General features: G+C 43.5%; 1 protein-coding gene across 1 annotated transcript; it reads left to right on the top strand.

Annotated features, from left to right (window-relative positions):
* The first annotated feature begins 486 nt into the window (after nt 1-486).
* On the top strand, nt 487-21,976 carry LOC115115618 (transforming growth factor-beta-induced protein ig-h3-like). Its single transcript, XM_065018323.1, has 17 exons — nt 487-674; nt 986-1,084; nt 8,476-8,540; nt 8,772-8,929; nt 9,216-9,380; nt 9,880-10,026; nt 10,563-10,704; nt 11,108-11,320; nt 11,713-11,850; nt 12,035-12,177; nt 15,327-15,463; nt 16,008-16,138; nt 19,506-19,630; nt 20,651-20,753; nt 20,884-20,933; nt 21,107-21,134; nt 21,217-21,976. Exons 1-17 carry the CDS (start codon nt 559-561, stop codon nt 21,276-21,278), a joined length of 2,022 nt encoding a protein of 673 aa, XP_064874395.1. The 5' UTR covers nt 487-558; the 3' UTR covers nt 21,279-21,976.
* Nucleotides 21,977-26,785: the final 4,809 nt, after the last annotated feature.

The following is a 26,785-nucleotide window of genomic DNA, read 5'->3' as shown; positions in this document are numbered from 1 at the left end:
AGTCCAGGCCAACGACTAAATCAACTTTGTTGAGGACAAACTAAAACGTTCTGTGGTAAAATAGATGCCCTGGCTATGATACTCTCTACAGTGGATGTCCTCAGAAGGTGAAATAACCTTCATGTGTGGGTGACCGGGTTTAAACCAGGGTCATGTGTTAGGCAACTGAGCTAAAGCCTAGGCATCAGTTTGAGGTGCTGATGCAAGTCTTCATGTCTCAGGCGAGGGATGGCATTGCATTTGGGATTAATTTGATGACAAATAATGATATCTCAAAAATGTATTTGTTCACATGAATGAATCTATTTTCTTTTAAATCTATTCTACACATTTACTTTTCATATCATTACTCTATTTGCGGTTAAAAAAATTAAAAATAAAAATAAGATCGACTCGGTTAAGTTTTAATTTTTTATTTATGTGTGTGCTAAAGTGTCTTGGCTCACTCCCCACGCCCCTCCCTATAACCGTTTAGTCCTTCACTATATATTCCTGGTCGCACCGTTCTGCGACTTGTCGGGAGATCGGAGGCCAACAGAATAAGGGGAAAAGGCCAAGATGCAGCACTTAACTTTATTGACTTTGGCGCTCACCTTGATTGCAACGATTTGTTTTGCAAAGTCACCCTATCAATCAGTTCTTCAGCACAGCAGGATAAGAGGCAGACAGCATGGGTAAGGAGCATACGTTACTACTCCAATGATAATGTGCGCATAGAAAGTTCTGCATTCTGCAATTTCAAATGGCAAAAGTAAACATAACTTTGGGTTCGTATAATTACAAAGCATGATTTATGTTTTATGCTATAAAATATATAGCCTTCTAGAGCTACTGATTTTTAATGGCATACCGTGTTGTACTTCACAACTGCTTGAAGTAAAGTGAACCGGTAATTCGATATAAGTGATAGGCAAACTCAAAGTGTCTACTGTAACTGTGCCGGCAAAAATAAAACTGAATGAAATATTCTCTCATCTCTTTTTAGACCCAATGTGTGCGCGATGCAAAAGATACAGGGGACGGACAAGAAATATTTCACCAACTGCAAGCAATGGTACCATCGCAAGATCTGCGGCAAACCAACGTGAGTGTAATATAAACATGTTATTCACATGGGTGTTCATTTGAATAGTTGACAGCGAGTTGATTTATTACAACATGCTGCGTCAATATATTGGTATTATAGCCTACTAGTGTAGACTATACATATAGTGCGCATGGATTATTTTTTATTTTTTTTATTTTACCTTTATTTTACTAGGCAAGTCAGTTAAGAACAAATTATTATTTTCAGGCCATCATTAAGGAAGGAAGATCTGAAAACGTTTTTTTGTCATTTGTGCTGAGCATATCTTAAAACAATATATTTTAAGTAAGATTTATCCGTTTTACATTGGGGGTAAATAAGGAATTTTCCTTTCGTGTGGGTTTATTGAAGAACTAAGATTAACTAAGATTGTCAAACTGAACGAAAAGTAGCTGAAGCATTTAACCTTTGTTGAGGACAAAAAGCAGCAGGTCTAAAGGCAGAAACCAACAGATGAACTGAGTTCTACCATGAGGCCTGCATCCCAAATTGCACCCTATTCCTTGTATAGTGCACTACTGTTGACCAGGGCCCATAGGTTAGTGCGCTACTGTTGACCAGGGCCCATAGGGTAGTGCACTACTGTTGACCAGGGCCCATAGGTTAGTGCACTACTGTTGACCAGGGCCCATAGGTTAGTGCGCTACTGTTGACCAGGGCCCATAGGGTAGTGCACTACTGTTGACCAGGGCCCATAGGTTAGTGCACTACTGTTGACCAGGGCCCATAGGTTAGTGCGCTACTGTTGACCAGGGCCCATAGGGTAGTGTACTACTGTTGACCAGGGCCCATAGGGTAGTGCACTACTGTTGACCAGGGCCCATAGGTTAGTGCACTACTGTTGACCAGGGCCCACAGGGTAGTGCACTACTGTTGACCAGGGCCCATAGGGTAGTGCACTACTGTTGACCAGGGCCCATAGGTTAGTGCACTACTGTTGACCAGGGCCCATAGGGTAGTGCACTACTGTTGACCAGGGCCCATAGGGTAGTGCACTACTGTTGACCAGGGCCCACAGGTTAGTGCACTACTGTTGACCAGGGCCCATAGGTTAGTGCACTACTGTTGACCAGGGCCCACAGGGTAGTGCGCTACTGTTGACCAGGGCCCATAGTGTAGTGCACTACTGTTGACCAGGGCCCATAGGGTAGTGTACTACTGTTGACCAGGGCCCATAGGGTAGTGCACTACTGTTGACCAGGGCCCATAGGTTAGTGCACTACTGTTGACCAGGGCCCATAGGTTAGTGCACTACTGTTGACCAGGGCCCACAGGGTAGTGCACTACTGTTGACCAGAGCCCATTTGGGACATACCCATAGAATAGAGATAGATGGTGTACAGTGAGAAGGAATTGATTTGACTGAGCTATGCTAAATTTAGTACATTTTCCAGTCCAAAACAGCAGCTTGCGTAACACCTAAACCTTCAGAGAGAGTAAGCATGATGAAGGTGACAGTTATAAGGAGCACATAAGTGAAATTCCTTCCTGAAACAGTAGCCCAACTATTTAAGTCGCTAACCATAATAACTTGCAGAGAGGTCTGTTTTCAATCATCTGCTAGGACTTAACCTTGTTAAGATGGGTTCAGTTGGCAAGCAGCTCCATGTCGAAGTGGGAAGTTCTTTTTGCTTCATCCTTTCATGAGAACTTCTCCTGCAGTCGTTGGGTCCTGCCAGGACAGTCGTTGGGTCCTGCCAGGACAGTCATTGGGTCCTGCCAGGACAGTCGTTAGGTCCTGCCAGGACAGTCGTTGGGTCCTGCCAGGACAGTCGTTGGGTCCTGCCAGGACAGTCGTTGGGTCCTGCCAGGACAGTCGTTGGGTTCTGCCAGGACAGTCGTTGGGTCCTGCCAGGACAGTCGTTAGGTCCTGCCAGGACAGTCGTTGGGTCCTGCCAGGACAGTCGTTGGGTCCTGCCAGGACAGTCGTTGGGTCCTGCCAGGACAGTCGTTGGGTCCTGCCAGGACAGTCGTTAGGTCCTGCCAGGACAGTCGTTGGGTCCTGCCAGGACAGTCGTTGGGTCCTGCCAGGACAGTCGTTGGGTCCTGCCAGGACAGTCGTTGGGTCCTGCCAGGACAGTCGTTGGGTCCTGCCAGGACAGTCGTTGGGTTCTGCCAGGACAGTCGTTGGGTCCTGCCAGGACAGTCGTTGGGTCCTGCCAGGACAGTCGTTGGGTCCTGCCAGGACAGTCGTTGGGTTCTGCCAGGACAGTCGTTGGGTCCTGCCAGGACAGTCGTTAGGTCCTGCCAGGACAGTCGTTGGGTCCTGCCAGGACAGTCGTTGGGTCCTGCCAGGACAGTCGTTAGGTCCTGCCAGGACAGTCGTTGGGTCCTGCCAGGACAGTCGTTGGGTCCTGCCAGGACAGTCGTTGGGTCCTGCCAGGACAGTCGTTGGGTCCTGCCAGGACAGTCGTTGGGTCCTGCCAGGACAGTCGTTGGGTCCTGCCAGGACAGTCGTTGGGTCCTGCCAGGACAGTCGTTAGGTCCTGCCAGGACAGTCGTTGGGTCCTGCCAGGACAGTCGTTGGGTCCTGCCAGGACAGTCGTTAGGTCCTGCCAGGACAGTCGTTGGGTCCTGCCAGGACAGTCGTTGGGTCCTGCCAGGACAGTCGTTGGGTCCTGCCAGGACAGTCGTTGGGTTCTGCCAGGACAGTCGTTGGGTCCTGCCAGGACAGTCGTTGGGTCCTGCCAGGACAGTCGTTGGGTCCTGCCAGGACAGTCGTTGGGTCCTGCCAGGACAGTCCTTGGGTTCTGCCAGGACAGTCGTTGGGTCCTGCCAGGACAGTCGTTGGGTCCTGCCAGGACAGTCGTTGGGTCCTGCCGTAGTAGTCTCTAGTCGAGCTGTAGTAGTCTCTAGTCTAGCTGTATTAGTCTCTATTCTAGCTGTAGTAGTCTCTAGTCTAGCTGTAGTAGTCTCTAGTCTAGCTGTAGTAGTCTCTATTCTAGCTGTAGTAGTCTAGTCTAGCTGTAGTAGTCTCTAGTCGAGCTGTAGTAGTCTCTAGTCTAGCTGTAGTAGTCTCTAGTCTAGCTGTAGTAGGTAGTTGGAGTTGGTTTGGGGGAGATAAATGCTGGGTTAGCTAGGTAGTTGGTTTGGACGAGATAAATGCTGGGTTGGCTAGGTAGTTGGTTTGAACGAGATAAATGCTGGGTTAGCTAGGTAGTTGGTTTGGGGGAGATAAATGCTGGATTGGCTAGGTAGTTGGTTTGGATGAGATACATGCTGGGTTAGCTAGGTAGTTGGTTTGGGGGAGATAAATGCTGGGTTAGCTAGGTAGTTGGTTTGGGGGAGATAAATGCTGGGTTGGCTAGGTAGTTGGTTTGGGGGAGATAAATGCTGGGTTAGCTGGGTAGTTAGTTTGGGGGAGATAAATGCTGGGTTAGCTAGGTAGTTAGTTTGGGGGAGATAAATGCTGGGTTAGCTAGGTAGTTGGTTTGGGGGAGATAAATAGCTGGGTTAGCTAGGTAGTTAGTTTGGGGAGATAAATAGCTGGGTTAGCTAGGTAGTTAGTTTGGGGGAGATATATTCTGGGTTAGCTAGGTAGTTAGTTTGGGGAGATAAATAGCTGGGTTAGCTAGGTAGTTAGTTTGGGGAGATAAATAGCTGGGTTAGCTAGGTAGTTAGTTTGGGGAGATAAATAGCTGGGTTAGCTAGGTAGTTAGTTTGGGGGAGATATATTCTGGGTTAGCTAGGTAGTTAGTTTGGGGAGATAAATAGCTAGGTAGTTAGTTTGGGGAGATAAATAGCTGGGTTAGCTAGGTAGTTAGTTTGGGGGAGATATATTCTGGGTTAGCTAGGTAGTTAGTTTGGGGAGATAAATAGCTGGGTTAGCTAGGTAGTTAGTTTGGGGAGATAAATAGCTGGGTTAGCTAGGTAGTTAGTTTGGGGGAGATATATTCTGGGTTAGCTAGTTTGGGGGAGATATATTCTGGGTAAGCTAGGTAGTTACACAGTAGATAATGGATACCTTGTGTGTCTCTATTCAATCAGTCCGGGTAGTGTTAAATAGCTTGACCACCTCTGAGGGTAAAAGGACAACTCAGGTTACCAACATCAATCTTCCAGATAGGCCCTGTCCTGGACCCTGGGCAGTAAAGGCACTGACAGCCTTCCACAGTAGCGGCTGTTTGATTGACGTCAATGTTAACATCCCTGCAGGGGGCAAGATGGTATTGGTTATTGCTCTGTCTAACATTCCTCTGAGATTGTGTTGTAGGTTTTGCATGGCATGGGAAAGCCATGTGTTGACCATTTCACCATTATACTGCCTTGGGAATGGGTGTGCTAAGAAAACATGCATTTGCTATTTGCTATCTAGGGTGTGTGTGTGTGTGTGTGTGTGTGTGTGTGTGTGTGTGTGTGTGTGTGTGTGTGTGTGTGTGTGTGTGTATGTGTGTGGTGTCTTCTGTTCCCGGCTTTTTCTTGTTATTTGATCTCCCTTGATAATTATTGTGAAATTATCTAGATGTTTCCTGTAGAAAATTGAACCACAGACACGAACTTGATGACTTTGTAACGGGAGACGTTTGCTGGCGATTCACAACAGTGTTTCTTTCATTGGAAATCTCATGAAAGTTGAAGAGGAAGGGGAAACTTTGCTGTGGGCGCTGGATGTTTGGAGGAAATGATGGCTTTAGAGGGCACTGTTGAGGGACTTCCATCCCTAAACACACACTAATCATTCATAAGGGAGCCAGGAAAATGCACTTTTTTCCACAGCAAGCGAGACCTAAAGTGTCCATTTGAGAGGGCTGGGAGAATGAGAGTGGCGTTCAAAAGGACAAACCTGGGCTTGTGTCAACAAAGGTTCCAAAAAGCTTTTATCAGTTTGAATTTAATTACATTTACAGACACCCATGGAAAGAGGGAGCTGACCACTGGGTTTAACAGGTAATGGGTTAGAGTGCAGGCCATGGGGACATGGTGCTGCTGGTGCTAGAGGTTACAGGTCACTTGAGGGGAGACCTCATAACTCTTGAGTCACCAATAACCCTAACAACACCCCTTAGCTACCTCCCAACAGCCCTTAGGTACCACCCAACAGCCCTTAGCTACCACCCAACAGCCCTTAGCTACCACCCAACAGCCCTTAGCTACCACCCAACAGCCCTTAGGTACCACCCAACAGCCCTTAGCTACCACCCAACAGCCCTTAGCTACCACCCAACAGCCCTTAGCTACCACCCAACAGCCCTTAGCTACCACCCAACAGCCCTTAGGTACCACCCAACAGCCCTTAGCTACCACCCAACAGCCCTTAGCTACCTCCCAACAGCCCATAGCTACCACCCAACAGCCCTTAGCTACCACCCAAGAGCCCTTAGCTACCTCCCAACAGCCCTTAGCTACCTCCCAACAGGCCTTAGCTACCTCCCAACAGCCCTTAGCTACCACCCAACAGCCCTTAGCTACCTCCCAACAGCCCCTAGCTACCACCCAACAGCCCGTAGCTACCTCCCAACATCCCTTAGCTACCTCCCAAAAGCCCTTAGCTACCTCCCAACAGCCCTTAGCTACCTCCCAACGGCCATTAGCTACCTCCCAACAGCCCTTAGCTACATCCCAACAGCCCTTAGCTACCACCCAACAGCCCTTAGCTACCACCCAACAGCCCTTAGCTACCACCCAAGAGCCCTTAGCTACCTCCCAACAGCCCTTAGCTACCACCCAACAGCCCTTAGCTACCACCCAACAGCCCTTAGCTACCTTTAAAGCCCCACTCTCAACGCCAATGCATTGGTTCTTCTGTTTTTCTCAGCAATCACACTATGTTTTGAAGTAGTAACATTTGGTGAATCCCAGAGCTAACTAGTCTGTAAAGCTTTATACACGCTCACTTTTACTACAATTTACATCTTGTTTTTATTTGCCTGGGAAAGGAACATTTGAGTTTTTTAATGAATTAAAAAAAAAAAAAAAAAATGTTTTGTATCTATGAATAGAAAGCCAATTCAAATCTATCTAGCATGCTAATTTCATCATGGAACCCATAAAGTCTAATGGACCTTCCCTCTCTTCTTTCATACTTTTGTCTGGTGAATAGTTTTCCTCAACACTTGGAAGTCTCAATGTCACACTGTGTATGAATTATGCTACCTTACTGTTTATTTAGTCAGAAATCCATGGCTACCATCTTTGTTTATGCTTGTGGAGAACAAATCGAAGTTGAGTTAACATCTGTTTTGAAAATCCGACTGGTTTGGTTTCCAAGCTACTGTGTTTTAAAGGGTTTCCTCATAAACCCCCTCCCACCCCACCCACCCTCACTGACTGTGAGATTTGTCCCCTAACCATGTTTCTAGCGACCAACTACCCTCTCCCTAGGAGTTTAACAGTAGCTAATTGCTCAGATCCTCGCCTGGTCTTTTACAGCTTTTACATTAAGCTTGAAGGAGATGGTGGAGTTAACTAGGGTTGACGTGACAAGTGGGTATAGATGTGTCTGGCTCAGGTAGTTTCCCATTTACCTTCCATTCAATGTTAGGACTCAGAGTTGGTCCTCTTTTACATTTGAGTCATTTAGCAGACTATTATCCAAAGCGACTTTACAGTTAGTGCATTCATCTTTAAAATAGCTTGGGCAGGAACTCTGCTGAAGAGCTTTGACTGGGATGAACGGGATCTGATGCCCCCCGTAGGGGTGGGAGGGCCAAGCTGGCGGAACGGAGTACTCGAGTTGGGATGTAGGGTCTGCAGGGGGTCGCAAGATGCCAAATCATTTTTGCGTAGCTTTCCACACCTTTTGCCTTGTCTTTTTTGACTGTGTTATGCATTGTTGATGTTGCCACTGTGTGTTCCTCACTACTGTTTGATTAGCAATAATCATGGATAATCATTTTCATGGATATAGACCAGTTTTTTTTAAACTTAACTTTAAGGTTCACGTTTTTATCCGGTACACCTTCGCTTGGCCGCTCTCTCTTTGTTTTTACTGGCAGGAGCCTGTGTTTCAGTACCGCTCTCTTAGTCCCCATTCTGGAGTTTCCCTTGGCCAACTCTGGGTCTACATCTATCTCTCTCTCTCTCTCTCTCTCTCTCTCCCTCTCTCTCCCTCTCTCTCCCTCTCCCTCCCTCCCTCCCTCCCTCAGGAAATGAGCTTTTATGACCTTCCAGTACCAGCTGAGCCCAGTTCAGATTTATTGTGGAAATATCTCTAATGCACAAAATGACAGAACTATGTGTATAGCATGTGGCTGTATCATTTAACCTAAGACACATTGCTCAATCTTTTGTAGCCTGGTCACATATCCGTTTGTGGCAAGACAACACAAACAAGATCTGGAACAAGGCTAGAGTCTTTTGACTTGAAAGAGTAAGGAGAAACTGACCTGTTGTTTTCATCTCTTGATTGGCTGCAGTCGTCCCTAACACGTGTTCTTATTGGTCAACAGGGTGATCAGCTATGAGTGTTGCCCCGGTTATGAGAAGCTTCCAGGGGAGAAGGGTTGTCCTGCTGGTAAGAAGAAATTTGCATTATTAGCCTGCAAATCAAGTCATAGCTCAGTCACTTACTATCCATAAAATGCAACAACTCGACCAATTTGGGATAATTATTTTTAGACAAGAGGCCTGTCAAACACAATATGGCATCCTACTTTGATTGTCAAATATACATCCATCAAATCAACATTTGAATTTCATATATTTCCCCCCATATGATGGTTAAGACTGTAAAAATGTTTCCCAGCCCTGCCGTTAGTGAACATCTACAACACGCTGGGTGTGGTTGGAGCCGCCACCACGAAGATGTACTCAGAGAGGGCTCAGCTGAGGGAGGAGATCGAAGGACCAGGGAGCTTCACCTTTTTCGCTCCCAGCAACCAGGCCTGGGCGGCCCTACCCAACGTGAGTGTGTCAGGAGAGGGATACACGTGAGAGGGATACACGGAGAGAGAGAGAGAACTGGAAATGAAGTATAATTCACCCCAATCCTGTTGCATCTAGAGATATTGTATTATTCTGACCTCAGACTACGCGTTATCAACCGAGGTGGCGTATCAAACGTTTTTTTTTAAAGAGCAGTAGATACTAGAACCAAATCTTTGGTCAGTATATGTAATGGTACGAATGGTTAACTTGTGATTGATCGTTGTTCTGATGAAAATAGGACTCTGTTTTTTTACGGTTGTAGGAAATCCTGGATGCTCTGGTGAGTAACGTGAATATTGAGCTGCTCAACGCGCTCCACTACCACATGGTGAACCGCCGTTTGACCTCTGAGGACCTGAAGCACGGATCGGCCTTCCCCTCCATGTACCAAGACTTCAACGTTCACATCCACCACTACCCCAACGGAGTGAGTAGCATCTGTCCAATGTTAATGTTGCATTATAATTGAAAGCACCGGTGGCTAGTGGCACCTTAATTGGGGAGGACGGGCTCGTGGTAATGACTGGAATAGAATGGTATTAACCAATAGAATGGTAACGGCACATCAAACACAGGGTCTGTTTGATACCATTCACTTCATTTCGGTCAGCCATCCTACCCTCACCAGCCTCCTGTGATTGGAAGGTATATGATGTTGTGACCTGGCCTGGTCCCAGATCTGTTTGTGCAGTAGGACATAGGCCATCTGGGACCAAGCAAGCTGGAACCTCTAGAGAGACATGAACAGATACATCGTCAGCTAAAAAACTTTACTGTACACTTTTTTGATAATTTCTCAAGTGGTCACACATTGACCATCGATCAAATGGTCGCACGTTGACCATCGATCGTTGACCATCGATCAAAAGTCAGCTAAATCATGACAACGTTTCTTTTCTTTTTTTCTCTCTCTCTTGTCATTGCAGATTGTAACAGTGAACTGTGCTCGTCTGGTGAAAACAGACCAGCATGCGACCAACGGGATCGTGCACGTCGTGGACAGAGTCATCACCGCGGTTACCAACGACGTGCACACTTTCATCGACACCGACGATGATCTGGAGACTCTTCGTGTAAGTAAACGACTTTAACAGTTTGTCGCTTCATTCATTCATTCATCCATTCATTCATCCATTCATCCATTCAACCATCCATTCATCCATCCATTCACAGAACAGTCTATCACACTAGAACTCTCTTACCATTTCCTACATGTTGAACATATGCTATGCAATGTTTGTACCTTTATTTAACTTAAGTCAGTTAAGAACAAATTCTTATTTTCAATGACGGCCTAGGAACAGTGGGTTCGGGGGCAGAACGACAGATTTGTACTTTGGGGGTTTGAACTTGCAACCTTCCGGTTAGTAGTCCAACGCTCTAACCACCATGTTGTGTCAGCTATCGGAATGTTACGTTCACTGATCATTGACTCGGTCTCAGTCTTTTGTATTGTATGTGCAATTTGCAGTGTTGATTCAGTGTGTTGATTCAGTGTGTTGATTCAGTTTGTTGATTCAGTGTGTTGATTCAGTGTGTTGATTCAGTGTGTTGATTTAGTGTGTTGATTCAGTGTGTTGATTCAGTGTGTTGATTCTCTGCGTTTTAGACTGCTGTTGCTGCTGCTGGTCTGACCCAAATGCTGGAGAGCGATGGTCACTACACGGTGTTCGCTCCAACCAACGAAGCCTTCGAGAAGATCCCCCCTGAAATGCTCAACAGGATCCTGGGAGACCCTGTGGCTCTGAAAGGTGAAATATTTTTTAATGACAGTTGGATATAGAACGGGGAGATAGATATTTGATATAGAACAGGGAGATAGATATTGGATATAGAACAGGGAGATAGATATTGGATATAGAACAGGGAGATAGATATTGGATATAGAACAGGGAGATAGATATTGGATATAGAACAGGGAGATAGCTATTGGATATAGAACAGGGAGATATATATTGGATATAGAACAGGGAGATAGATATTGGATATAGAACAGGGAGATAGATATTGGATATAGAACAGGGAGATAGATATTGGATATAGAACAGGGAGATAGATATTGGATATAGAACAGGAAGATAGATATCGGAGACGGGAACCCAATGACTTATTAACGTGAACTAAGTTCTACTTGTGTCTGTACTCTCCATCCAGACCTGCTGAACTACCACATCCTGAAGAACATGCAGTGTGCAGAGTCCATCACATCTGGTACTCCCCTGGAGACCCTACAGGGGACCGTGCTAGAGGTGGGTTGTGATGGGGCTGACATGACACTCAACGGGAAGGCCATCATCCAGAAGAAAGACCAGCTGGGGACCAACGGGGTCGTCCACTACATCAACGAGCTCCTCATCCCAGACTCAGGTAATTCAAACCAGAGCAATAGATAGCCGTCTGCATATGACTTGGAGTCAAACTATTGGACCTCTAACAAGCTCCTCATCTCAGACAGGCATTGAAAACCAGAGTCTTAAATTGAGAGTTGCGTCAACGCCAAATGTAAACCTCTAATCCAAACCAATGAATCCTTGCTTTCTTTTATGAGATTATTAGTAGTGATGAGTCACGTCTGAAAAGGTCTCTGACTGTCATAGGAGTTGAAAGTCAAGTCTAAGTGTGTCTGTCTGGAATGCTACTGCACTGAATATGAAGTGGATTCAACTCGATGGTTCATGTTGAGACAAGACCTCCACGCTACTTATGAAGAGTCTCTGTTCAATGAGAAATGTTAATTTATGTACTGATCTCTTTTTAAGCTAAGACTTTGTTGGAGCTGGCCCAGGGATCTGCCGTTACCACAGCGACCAAGCTGTTTGTTGATGCTGGTCTTGGCTCCCACCTTTCTGGCTCAGAGGCTCTGACCATCCTGACCCCTCAGAATGAAGCTTTCAAAGGTAACATCGATCGATGGCGCTCTCTCTCTCTATCTCTCCCCATCTCATCTGTCTCTGTCCCTCTTTCTCTTTCTCTCTCTCTCTCTCTCTCTCTGTGTATCCCTCCCTCCCTCTCCCCTCGCTCTCTCTCTGTGTATCCTATTCATTGAATCAATCTGATAAATTCTGTATCTATTGTTCACAGAGGGTGTGACAATGACTGGTGACCTGAAGAAGCTGTTGAAGAACCACATCCTGAAGGAGCAGCTGTCTTCCGGGTCACTGTACTACGGGCAAGAGCTAGAGACTCTGGGAGGAATCAAACTCAGAGTGTTCGTCTACCGTAACGTAAGTAACCCCGTAGGACCAACAGCTGGCATCAGATGGTATAGAAGCAGAGGTGCAGATTGACCAATTGATCTGAATTAAGAGAGTGAACACAGTTGTTCTTCTGCAAAAATACAACTCATTATGTAGATTACCCTCTTCCTAAGTGTTAACTCATTACAGAGATTACCCTCTTCCTAAGGGTTAACTCATTACAGAGATTACCCTCTTCCTAAGGGTTAACTCATTACAGAGATTACCCTCTTCCTAAGGGTTAACTCATTACAGAGATTACCCTCTTCCTAAGGGTTAACTCATCACAGAGATTACCCTCTTCCTAAGGGTTAACTCATTACAGAGATTACCCTCTTCCTAAGGGTTAACTCATTATGTACATTACCCTCTTCCTAAGGGTTAACTCATTACAGAGATTACCCTCTTCCTAAGGGTTAACTCATTACAGAGATTAGCCTCTTCCTAAGGGTTAACTCATTACAGAGATTACCCTCTTCCTAAGGGTTAACTCATTACAGAGATTACCCTCTTCCTAAGGGTTAACTCATTACAGAGATTAGCCTCTTCCTAAGGGTCAACTCATTATGTAGATTACCCTCTTCCTAAGGGTCAACTCATTACAGAGATTACCCTCTTCCCAAGGGTTAACTCATTATGTAGATTACCCTCTTCCTAAGGGTTAACTCATTACAGAGATTACCCTCTTCCTAAGGGTTAACTCATTACAGAGATTAGCCTCTTCCTAAGGGTTAACTCATTATGTAGATTACCCTCTTCCTAAATATTAACTCATTACAGAGATTAGCCTCTTCCTAAGGGTCAACTCATTATGTAGATTACCCTCTTCCTAAGGGTTAACTCATTACAGAGATTACCCTCTTCCTAAGTGTTAACTCATTACAGAGATTAGCCTCTTCCTAAGGGTTAACTCATTACAGAGATTAGCCTCTTCCTAAGGGTTAACTCATTACAGAGATTAGCCTCTTCCTAAGGGTCAACTCAGTACAGAGATTAGCCTCTTCCTAAGGGTTAACTCATTACAGAGATTACCCTCTTCCTAAGGGTCAACTCATTACAGAGATTACCCTCTTCCTAAGGGTTAACTCATTACAGAGATTAGCCCCTTCCTAAGGGTCAACTCAGTACAGAGATTAGCCTAAATACACTATTCCTAACTATATACAAAGCGTTATTGTGCTGTTTTCATATTTACAATGAACAGTTTATGGCTGGTCATCATTTTCTCCAAATGAGTGACAGAAGGAGGCAGCCTGATTGGTGGACTTTTACCCCCCGAAACATGTTTTCATCCAATGACACGAGAGAGAGAGAGAGAGAGAGTCCCTCTACAACATCCTCATACTGTAGAATCGTTATCCAGAATGTTGTTTCACACCGTTTTTCACAGCTCTGCTCTGTTCTCTCCTGGGTGGCAGATGAAGGTTGTTCTGGCAGCAGCTCTCACATTTCTGCTTTGTAATGGAATTTCCAGATGACCACAAGAAGCTTTTTTCCACAGAGAGAGAGACCACTTGCGAGCTATCATTTCAGAGTAAAGGGCAGACAGGAAGGAATCCAAGTGTGTCCCTAATGGCACCCTATTCCCTATATAGTGCACTACTTTTGACCAGGTCCCAATGCTACCCTATTCCCTATATAGTGCACTACTTTTGACCAGGTCCCAATGGCACCCTATTCCCTATATAGTGCACTACTTTTGACCAAGGCCCATATGGCTCTGGCCAAAGGTAATGTTCCCTCTTAATTTTTTGGGACACTGAGCACATTTCAAGTCTGCTGAGCGCATACTTCTGTGCAACTTCCGGCACGCTTTTACTGTGAACCTTGAGGCTGTACCTACTTTAAGTTACAGTTTTAACAGTGGTCAAGTAGGCTACTGTGGCTATTTGATTATAACGTAGGCCTACCAGAGTGACCTACCATCAAAAACAATGGAGAAAATGCATCACATAACATTTTAACATGGAATAATTAGCTGTTCTGTCATAGCAGCAAATGTGTGGTGTTCAATGTTGGTCTACATTCCATCAGACTTTTGAAATCAACATGCAGGGCTTCACATTAACCTGTTTATTCACTTTTCCTTCAGACAAGGAGGTGACTGGAAATGTGTTGTTTGATGAAAGAAACCACTTGACAACATAATCATTATTCTCATACCATTATTAGAGAGAAACAGACACATTATGATACCCTGTCTATTCGCTACTAAGCTTATTCAAACCTGTCTCAAATTACAACACTGTCCCTTTAAGACATTAAAAAAAGCTCTGGCTTTTCAAAGATGTCTAGAAATGCATATATTTTGTGCTCTTGTAGGAAACAACCACTCCACCAATGTTGACTAGAAATGAACTATAACTGGGCTAATAACTCACTAACTAGCAAAGGATATGAACAAATGTGCACAGGTGGCTACATGCAGCTTTGATCTCAAAACAAGTGCTCATGCTGTAAACACAGTCCAGTTCAATGTGAACGGCACAGATCCATATATAGCAATGGATATTTGCCTATAGGCCTACTGCAGCTCTGATTAGTTATGGTGCACCGATTACAGGCCTGTCAATGCAATAGAATCATACTCTAATGTGCTCTATCTACAATAAAATCTCTTGCACAGTCAGTTTTGCGTACTAACTCTTGCATAGTTCATTTTCTTTCGATATGTTACATTGAAAGTGGCTAGTACTGCGTTGATTCGATCACAATTCCCACAGTAGAGTGAAACGTTGATAGTGTTAACTAAAGGGGACAAGTAGAAAGTTGAGTGGAGTTCCATCTTGCTGCATGCCCGTGTGATAGTGTTAACTAAAGGGGACAAGTAGAAAGTTGAGTGGAGTTCCATCTTGCTGCATGCCCGTGTGATAGTGTTAACTAAAGGGGACAAGTAGAAAGTTGAGTGGAGTTCCATCTTGCTGCATGCCTGTGTGATAGTGTTAACTAAAGGGGACAAGTAGAAAGTTGAGTGGAGTTCCATCTTGCCCGTGTGCAGCTTAGAGGGAACACTGGTCCAGCCCACTGCCCTATATAAATGATAGGATGCTATTTGGGATGTTGTCATGGTGACGGGTAAAACAAACAAACATCTATCTCTCTCTCTCTCTCTCCCTCTCTCTCTCTCTAAATAACAGAGCCTGTGCATAGAAAACTCCTGTATCGTTGCCCACGACAAGATCGGCCGTTTCGGTAGCATGTTCACAGTCGACAAGGTCCTGACTCCCCCAATGGGCACCATCATGGATGTCCTGAAGGCTGATAACCGATTCAGGTGAGAGTCAATGAATCAGTGAATGATTCAATGAAAAGGATTACCAAGTTTGTCCTCAATAATATCTTGAGGCAATATAATTCAATTTCATAAGAGCAAGAACAGACATGTAAGCATATGAGCAAAAATAAGATAGTAGCTTCTGCCTACGTACCACAGCGTACGTTCTGTAGCTAGATATCCTGAGAAGTCCCTCCAAGAGTCTAATGTTTTATCCAGAACTGAAAGGCACCATGTTGATTCATTTCCACCCACATTCAGAGATGTGGTTACTCTGTATCTTTTCACTACCAGCGATCTGTTCTGTTCTGCCACATGATTCAACTCATACACGTTCGGTACATTTGGCACATCAGAAACCACAATTCGTCGATGCTTTTTAAACTTTCCTATTAGTCAACTGTTTAAGTTCTGTTTCTTCCTCTGAATATTTTTTTATATATTTAAAAAAAAAACTGTGTGTGTTGGGAATCAGTCAGTTGTCAAGTCTTCTGTCTTCCTCTTGAGGAGGGTCTTTCTAAGTGTGTGTTCCCTTCTGTGCCAGTCTGTTGGTCGGTGCCATCCAGACGGCTGGCTTGACAGAGCTGATGAACCAGGCCGGTCCCCATACCGTGTTCGCTCCCACCAACGATGCCTTCAGCGCCTTGCCAAAGGCTGACCTCAACAAACTCATGGGTAAGGACAGCCCTGGCTCCAGACATTCTAGTGTTTCTCAAACAAAGCCAGTCTCAAACAAGAACAAAGGGTTGAGGTCTGGAAATGTAAGACTAGGATAATTATAACAGATACCTCTCTGCCATATGTGCTCTATCACATGTATGTCATATGTAGTGTATGCCATATGTAGTATATGCCATATGTAGTGTATGCCATATGTAGTGTATGCCATATGTAGTGTATGCCATATGTGGTGAATGCCATATGTAGTGAATGCCATATGTAGTGCATGCCATATGTAGTGCATGCCATATGTAGTGAATGCCATATGTAGTGCATGCCATATGTAGTGCATGCCATATGTAGTGCATGCCATATGTAGTGCATGCCATATGTAGTGAATGCCATATGTAGTGCATGCCATATGTAGTGCATGCCATATGTAGTGCATGCCATATGTAGTGAATGCCATATGTAGTGCATGCCATATGTAGTGCATGCCATATGTAGTGCATGCCATATGTAGTGAATGCCATATGTAGTGAATGCCATATGTAGTGCATGCCATATGTAGTGCATGCCATATGTAGTGAATGCCATATGTAGTGTATGCCATATGTAGTGTATGCCATATGTAGTGCATGCCATATGTAGTGAATGCCATATGTAGTGCATGCCATATGTAGTGAATGCAATATGTAGTGCATGCCATATGTAGTGCATGCCATATGTAGTGAATGCCATATGTAGTGAATGCCATATGTAGTGCATGCCATATGTAGTGAATGCCATATGTAGTGAATGCCATATGTAGTGTATGCCATATGTAGTGCATGCCATATGTAGTGCATGCCATATGTAGTGTATGCCATATGTAGTGCATGCCATATGTAGTGCATGCCATATGTAGTGCATGCCATATGTAGTGTATGCCATATGTAGTGTATGCCATATGTAGTGCATGCCATATGTAGTGCATGCCATATGTAGTGTATGCCATATGTAGTGTATTCCTTATGTAGTGTATGCCATATGTAGTGTATGCCATATGTAGTGCATGCCATATGTAGTGCATGCCATATGTAGTGCATGCCATATGTAGTGTATGCCATATGTAGTGAATGCCATATGTAGTGTATGCCATATGTAGTGTATGCCATATGTAGTGCATGCCATATGTAGTGCATGCCATATGTAGTGCATGCCATATGTAGTGCATGCCATATGTAGTGTATGCCATATGTAGTGAATGCCATATGTAGTGTATGCCATATGTAGTGTATGCCATATGTAGTGCATGCCATATGTAGTGCATGCCATATGTAGTGCATGCCATATGTAGTGCATGCCATATGTAGTGCATGCCATATGTAGTGTATGCCATATGTAGTGTATGCCATATGTAGTGCATGCCATATGTAGTGTATGCCATATGTAGTGAATGCCATATGTAGTGTATGCCATATGTAGTGCATGCCATATGTAGTGTATGCCATATGTAGTGAATGCCATATGTAGTGTATGCCATATGTAGTGTATGCCATATGTAGTGCATGCCATATGTAGTGCATGCCATATGTAGTGTATGCCATATGTAGTGCATGCCATATGTAGTGCATGCCATATGTAGTGCATGCCATATGTAGTGCATGCCATATGTAGTGCATGCCATATGTAGTGTATGCCATATGTAGTGCATGCCATATGTAGTGTATTTGGGTGTCTGGCATCCTGCCTTAACCAAACTGTGAACAGGTTTCACGACTGGCTTTGCAAAACAAATCACTTTAAACTAAAAAAATAAAAATCAGTGGCACCTAAGGACAACCTGATTTGGCCCACAGTGAGAATATGTTCAGCAGACAGACAGAACTATTGGAATGAACCTAATAACCTATCTACACCCAGGAAATGATGACACGATGGAATGCATCTTGGATGCTGCCACACGTATAAATGCCAAACAGCTGTGGTTAACTGGAGCCAGTTGTTCAGTTACAGTATGACCTACCTACAGTATACTGGAGCTACAGTTACACTCGTTTTGGGTATATAAAATCATTTATAAAAACAAATAAACAGTGCTGTTTGTTAATAATTGCCCTAACCATTTCGCAACAACTGTTTAGATGAGCAGGACACGTTTAGACAAATAACATTTTACATTTACATTTAAGTCATTTAGCAGACGCTCTTATCCAGAGCGACTTACAAATTGGTGCGTTCACCTTATGACATCTAGTGGAACAGCCACTTTACAATAGTGCATCTAAATCTTTTAAGGGGGGGTGAGAAGGATTACTTTATCCTATCCTAGGTATTCCTTAAAGAGGTGGGGTTTCAGGTGTCTCCGGAAGGTGGTGATTGACTCCGCTGTCCTGGCGTCGTGAGGGAGTTTGTTCCACCATTGGGGGGCCAGAGCAGCGAACAGTTTTGACTGGGCTGAGCGGGAACTGTACTTCCTCAGTGGTAGGGAGGCGAGCAGGCCAGAGGTGGATGAACGCAGTGCCCTTGTTTGGGTGTAGGGCCTGATCAGAGCCTGGAGGTACTGAGGTGCCGTTCCCCTCACAGCTCCGTAGGCAAGCACCATGGTCTTGTAGCGGATGCGAGCTTCAACTGGAAGCCAGTGGAGGGAGCGGAGGAGCGGGGTGACGTGAGAGAACTTGGGAAGGTTGAACACCAGACGGGCTGCGGCGTTCTGGATGAGTTGTAGGGGTTTAATGGCACAGGCAGGGAGCCCAGCCAACAGCGAGTTGCAGTAATCCAGACGGGAGATGACAAGTGCCTGGATTAGGACCTGCGCCGCTTCCTGTGTGAGGCAGGGTCGTACTCTGCGGATGTTGTAGAGCATGAACCTACAGGAACGGGCCACCACCTTGATGTTAGTTGAGAACGACAGGGTGTTGTCCAGGATCACGCCAAGGTTCTTAGCGCTCTGGGAGGAGGACACAATGGAGTTGTCAACCGTGATGGCGAGATCATGGAACGGGCAGTCCTTCCCCGGGAGGAAGAGCAGCTCCGTCTTGCCGAGGTTCAGCTTGAGGTGGTGATCCGTCATCCACACTGATATGTCTGCCAGACATGCAGAGATGCGATTCGCCACCTGGTCATCAGAAGGGGGAAGGGGGAAACATCAGCATCATGTTGAATAACTTCATGTTCAATGACTTGGCCACAGCAATAAGAATGTAGCTGTAATGCTAAAGTATATGCCAAGTACCTTAACTCATCAGTTCCGTGTTGTATCTTGCACAACCGATTACTTTTCACTTTTTAATCAATGTTCATTCTTCAGTGTTTTAGTTTTCATATTTCCTCTGTAAACGTCTAGACCATAGAGATGCAACATGGTCCGGTAGTGTTCTAATATCAGCTTGTTGTCTAGGCAACCCCAAGGAGCTGGCCAGTGTGTTGAAGTACCACATGGCTAAGGAGATTCTGGTCAGTGGAGGAGTGGGCTCCCATACCAGACTGAAGCCTCTGCAGGGAGACAAGCTGGAGCTGAACATGGTACAGTAGGCCCTTATGACTGTTTGATCCTTGAACAATTTGACCCTAGAACAATAGGATCCTAGAACAATTTGACCCTAGAACACATGATCCTAGACCAATTTGATCCTAGAACACATGATCCTAGAACAATAGGATCCTAGAACAATTTGACCCTAGAACAATAGGATCCTAGAACAATTTGACCCTAGAACAATAGGATCCTAGAACAATTTGACCCTAGAACTCATGATCCTAGAACAATTTGATCCTAGAACACATGATCCTAGAACAATAGGATCCTAGAAACATTTGATCCTAGAACAATGTAATCCTAGAACACAGGATCCTAGAACAATATGATCCTAGAACAATTTGATCCCAGAACAATTTGATCCTAGAACACATGATCCTAGAACAATTTGATCCTAGAACAATTTGATCCTAGAACACAGGATCCTAGAACAATATGATCCTAGAACACAGGATCCTAGAACAATATGATCCTAGAACACAGGATCCTAGAACAATATGATCCTAGAACAATTTGATCCTAGAACAATTTGATCCTAGAACACATGATCCTGTAACAATGTGATCCTATAACACACATTTGATATTGATACTACTAACATGTACTACCATGTAATATCAGTACTATCATGTACTACCATGTAATACCAGTACTAACATGTACTACCATGTAATATCAGTACTGACATGTACTACCATGTAATATCAGTACTAACATGTAATATCAGTACTACCATGTAATATCAGTACTACCATGTAATATCAGTACTAACATGTACTACCATGTAATATCAGTACTGACATGTACATGTTTTTCTTTTAATTGATGATTTTGTTTTCAGTGGAGAAAAGAGGTACTTATTTTGTTGTGTACTTCTATTGCTTACATCATTGGTGTACAATGTATCGATATACATTCTTTCAACATGACTTGATTGTCTTGAACCCCTGTTATGAAAATATTAAGTTTCATCTTATATATATACCCTGTGTCTTTTTCTTCTTCAGAGGAACCAGACCGTGTACATCAACAAGGTCCCAGTGGTTGAAGCCGACTTGATGGCCACCAATGGAGTTGTCCACGCTGTGGGAGCCATCATAAAGCCACTGCGTAAGAGCAATCGCTTCACTGTCCATGAAGACCGAATAAACCATCTCACATTACTGTATATAACGTACTGTATTATCCTACAATTGTCATTCCAACTCTGTCTCGTTCTCTCTCTCTCTATCTCCTCCAGCTCCTAAGGTTGACAGTGAACAGGCTGATGCCCCCATCTCTTCCATTAGAGTAAGACATTTATAGACGGTTAACTTATCACGTCTCTTTTGACTGTCTTATTAGATGATCGTTTTTGTAAATCCGCAGCTATGTGAATGTTCATTATCTTAAAAAATATGTCTTTTTTTTTTGTATTTGTAAATGTATATCTAAATATTGTTTGTATATTCCTTTCTTCACAGACGGACTCAAGAATCGGAGTAAAAAATGGTAACTACTCTCTGATCTATATCTCTCAGTGTCTTTTGTTGAACTGGTGTTAAATGTTGTTATGATCTTTGTTTTGTTTCAGATGATCTCTTCCAGAAAGTCAGGAAAAGTCTCTCCAGCAGGACGATGAGTCGCGTCCAGTAAAACAAATTTAAGAGGAGGAAAAAAACCAAACATTATTGCCTACAGTACATCAACACAAAATCACGGGATTGTTACTTTTGTTGATGGAAAATATTCTTATTTGGAACTCTAAAAGGGAGTCCTATCGATCTAACTTAGTCAAAGATTATCAATAATAAACCAGCATTAGATGAACACAGAGATGGGATATCTCTTAGTGGAATATGTTATATAATTGCTTTCATATACCAAAAACCGAAGATTTGAATTGAAATAGAATTAACTTTGTCTGTTTTATTTCATGTAAAAATGGTCAACCAAAAAAACAGCAACTAGCTATGACTACATATACTGTAGTTTCATCAGTGTTTTGAATGTTCACACGTGACTTTTGTTTTTAAATGTAAACGCAGAGCAGATTTTTTTTGTTGAGAAATGTATACTGTATTTTGTTTTGATATGATAGATGTAGCATGTTTTGCATGTTTAGGCTGGAACGGAAAAGCTATTTGTGCACACGCAAATTAAGGTTGAAGTCATGGCCTCTTGAGTTCTGATTCTCTTTCACTTTTTTTTTGTCATTAAACCTAATGAAAACAATAATGCACCCACAGTCAAGACACATGCTTTCCATGTGTAACATACTGTAGCAATATATTTTTGTGTGGAAACCAAAGAGCAATGGTCGCACATTTCAAAAATAAAATGTTCATTTTGTAGCCCCGGAATTTGTTTGGATTTCTTAAAACTTCTATCCATGACAACACGTCAGTGTTTCAAGATATTGGCACAGCAATTGTGTATATTATATCATATTATCTGTGTTCCAAATGGCATCCTATTCCCTTTATAGTGTACTACAAGGGCTCTGGTCAAGGGCAGTGTACTGTATAGGGAATAGGGTCCCGTTGTGTGTTCCAAATGGCATCCTATTCCCTTTATAGTGTACTACAAGGGCTCTGGTCAAAGGCAGTGTACTGTAATAGGGAATAGGGTCCCGTTTTGTGTGTTCCAAATGGCATCCTATTCCCTTTATAGTGTACTACAAGGGCTCTGGTCAAAGGCAGTGTACTGTATGGGGTGCCGTTTGAGACGTAGCCTATCCAATGTCTGAGAACAATGTCTTCCTTCGGTTTGAATTGAACTAACTCCTGCTGAAAACCGCCCTCGCAGGTCCTTCAGTAGAACAAAGTCAACACCTCAGTGTACAGGAACTGAAAATGACTTTTTTTCTTCCTCATCCATGTGATTGTGACATCAATAATACTTGAATCCAAGACCAATACTTTCAATTCACCACTCACTAACATTGACTTCAATGTTAAGTTATAACATCTTTTTGAAGTTTATGTATTTTCTCTGGAGGGAGAAAAGGAAGAATTGTTATCTGTCAAGAAATTAGAACATAGGAACCCTTACTGTGAGTTCCGGTTTCTTGGTTGAGACTCAGGAGGGGGGCCATGTATGAGAATGTTGTAAGGTAGAGCGAGAGAGGGAGAGAGACAGATATATGTGTGCAATAGCCAGCTCCCAGTTGGCAGGCCTCCCGGCAAATGATCCGGAAACAATGAATGAAACATTCCAAAGTGTTTTACACTCTGGAGCAGACACTACCAAGCTGTTGGAGCTACAGGGGGCAGAGAGACCACTGGCTAGGAGCCCTGGTCAGGAACTGAAGGCCACTGACTGGTCTGGATGCCAAGAAACAATTTAACAAGTCTAAATATTGTGAGACAAATTATGGAGGTCACGGCACTTATTAGAGTTCTGGAATTCCCACCGGATTCTGGAACTCTCTCTAATGTCAGAGTTCTGATTTGATAAGAGACTTGTTGCTCAAGGTAACAGATGGAGCAAAGAATGTCAGGAAGAGTCGTTGTTACATCCTTACTATTACATCAGTAACCAAACATGTAGACTTAATGTTGTTGCTGGATGTCATGTAGTGTATTACATGCTACTAGTAGCCTACAGTATATTGTTTCAGCAAGACATGGTAGATTGGCACACCATTCTAAATGCAAAAGTCATGCAAGTTCAGAGGGTTTTCTATGTCAATGTACCCATTGTTTAAGTTCAATCCTCTGTTTCAGTCCTTCTTTACCTAAACTGTGCCCTTCTGGACCATGAGGAAATCAGCCTAGCGCCCGTTATTCCCCTGTAATATGGAACACATGTGGTACAATTACAAACACATTGGCTTTAGTACTGCTTTCACCTCATGTAGTCCTCTACTGGTCCTGTTCCCGTGGCTTTAACACTTCTACGAGACACCTAGCCATAACATTATCAAGCCTGAAGACAACTGTTACCCTTCCTAGGGGAGGAAAGACAGGTAGCTTACTAAAGCCTAAGAGCTTTGTTCTTCCTATATTAAAGTTGTAATTCCAACAGTGATTACTCATCTCTGACAGAGCAGGATGTTTCACCGACATCAGCGAAGAGGGTGTCTTGACCTAACATTCACCAGTTGTACCTACATTTCTCTCTGTACACTGGTCCAAGATCAGTTTGTGCTCTATTTCCAACTCCTAAAGGTCATTTTGATGATCATAAAAGTTGGCAAGAGAGCACAAACAGATCCTTGTTATAATAAGATCCTGTCATTCTCTCTGTATTGATAGAGGCAGATGTTTCTCACCAGAACAGAAGGCCTTCAGCCCCTGTACGATGGTTGACCTGTGACCTGTGGTCCATCTGTTACCCCCCTGATACACCCCTATTAACATGACCAGGCTTGACCTACAGTGGCCCACTTATGTCAAGAGGAGAACACCCAAGATGCGGCCCGGGAATTTGGGGAACAGATCGAATGGGTATTGTATCTCCTGCGTTACATGTGAGAGCTGTCAATAAAGATCACACAAACCAATTCATTTCCTTTCATCAAAGGGAGAGTATCTGTCTATGGGTGATTTGTAGAGTATGGAGCTTATAGGCTAAAAGCAGAGTAAATAGATGAGGACTTAAGAGTAAACTGTAGGCCTATTTTAAACCTTGAATGAAAGAATCGAACTTAAAGGAGTGATAAAGGAGACGAGTGAAAACAACAAGGCAAAATAGGTTTTCTGTTCATCAGGTCTTGAAATACAGTATCACCATGTCCCTTCCATCTGTTATTGACATTGCTGTTTGCTTACATTCTGATCCAGGAACGCCTTCCCTCGCAGTTCTGTTTCCGCCTGTTGAAATTCTAGACCCGTTGTAGGGGGTTGGTTTCCTCCGTCTCCCCAAGAGCATTACCCGGACTGCTTTTCATTCTGAGGAGACAGTGGATACATGGTTCTCCCATAGGTTACTGCTGTAACATTGTTCTTGTCTTATGTCTCTCTTTATTTTTACTTTATTTAACTAGGCAAGTCAGTTTAGAACATTTTATTTTATTTACAACGACGGACTACACCGGCCAAACCCGGACGACGCTGGGCCAATTGTGCGCCGCCTTATGAGACTCCCAATCACGATCGGTTGTGATACAGCCTGGAGTGTGGTGTTGTCTCTCAAATCAAATCTAACTTTATTTGTCACATGCAACAAAAGTGTAGACTGTACCGTGAAATGCTTTACTTACAAGCTCTTAACTAACAGTGCAGAGTTAAGAAGAGTTAAGAAAATATTTACCAAATGATCGAAAGTAAAAAATTATAAAAAGTAACACAATCACATAACAATTACGAGGCTATATACAGGACACACATCTCTTGTCCTGATGTGTGTTTTGTCCTTGGGGGGCTGGGAATAAAAAAAAATATATATATATAATTATTTTTTGTATTCCCAGCCCCCCTCCCCGCAGGAGGCATTTTGCCTTTTGGTAGGCCTTCATTGTAAATAATAATTTGTTCTTAACTGACTTGCCTAGTTAAATAGGTTAAATAAAGGTTAAATAAAAAGTAATTAACTGTCCATTATCTGATTAAAACATCAATTAATCTATATATGAGTTTTTATAACTTCAATATTCCAATGTTTTATTATTTTTTATTTAACTAGAAAAGTCATTTTCCAGTCTAATATACTGCTGTCTGCCTTCTCCTTCCTTCCTTCCTTCCTGTCTTTCTGTCTGCCTGCCTCCTCCTTCCTGTCTGTCGGCATGCTCCTCCTGTCTGCCGCTGTCTGTCGGCCTGCTCCTTCCTGTCTGTCGGCCTGCTCCTTCCTGTCTGTCGGTCTGCTCCTTCCTGTCTGTCTTTCAGCCTGTCTCATCAAAAAAAGAACTTGCTACGTGTGAAGGAAGACTGCCCACTAGTGGCGGATCCTTCCAGTTGCATCTTTTGGAGCGGCTGTAGCCACTGTCTTAATGATGAACATACGCCGATTGGACGTGTCGAATCAGACAAACCACAACCCAACAAACACAGACGAGAGGCGCACACTTCACCAACTCTGCTTTTTGGTCGGTGGTTGTTCAATTGCGTTTGTTGTGAGTGTGTGTAAGCGGTTTCACGTGATTCTAACTTGTCCACACATGACTTCATAATTTCATTCTAAGGTGGAAAGACAAGTGCCATAGAAAAGATAGCAGCTGGAAAACGTGTTTGTCGCGGGAACACAAGTAATTCATTTGGTAGGGAGAGCAACATTACTGCGGGACACACTTTCCATTGGTAGCCTCTCTCTCGTGAAGTGAACCCCAGACAGACTGGAGCCAACGTGTGTGACGTACCAGAGCCGAAGCACAACCCTAGAATTCAAAGCTTGAAACATTGTTACAATGTAGCCTAGCTAAACTATATACTGTTACAATGAATGGAGCCTATTGCATGTATGTATAAAATATATAGTCATACATGAAAAGCAATGCAATACACAATTTATTCTAGCTAGCCCTATTCTTGAATAAAAATCTATTGCTTCCTCATTTTTATCAACTCAAATGTTATTTGTCACATGCTTCGTAAACAAGAGGTGTAGACCAGTGTTTCCCAATTAGGGGTACTAGGAACCCTGGTGTGTACATGGCCTATCCACAGGGGGTACTTGATGAGACTCATGAGACCATAGGTCTACTGGTAAAATGCACACGAGGGGGTACTCCGGGGTTACTCCGGGTAGAGAAACATGTACTTAGTGGTACATCAACCGAAAATGGTTGGGAACCACTAGTGTAGACTTAAATTGAAATGATTACTTACAGGTCCTTTTCCAACAAATTAAAGATAAAAAAAAATACATTTAAATAGTGACACAAGGAATAAATACACAGTGAATAATGAGTAAAAATGAACACCAATAATGAGGGAAATGTGCACAGGTAAGAGGTAATTGAGGTAGCTACCTTATGTATCAGTGGAGGCTGACCGGAGGACGGGCTCATTGTAATGGCTGGAATGGAATCAATGGAACACTTTCCATATGTATTAATGTGTTTGACTCCGTTCAGTTTATTCCATTCCAGACATTACAATGAGCCCGTCCTCTTATAGCTCCTCCCACCAGCCATCACTGGTGTGTCCATGGACAGAAAAGAGCAGAGGCTCTGAGCTGTCCGATCAGGTCCATTGTCTACTACTACTAGAGAACAGGATAGT

This window comes from Oncorhynchus nerka, linkage group LG5 (genome assembly GCF_034236695.1).
Source record: "Oncorhynchus nerka isolate Pitt River linkage group LG5, Oner_Uvic_2.0, whole genome shotgun sequence".
Taxonomy (NCBI): Eukaryota; Metazoa; Chordata; class Actinopteri; order Salmoniformes; family Salmonidae; genus Oncorhynchus; species Oncorhynchus nerka.
The sequence above is the reverse complement of the archived record's forward strand: the minus strand, read 5'-3'. Positions and strand labels throughout refer to the sequence as shown.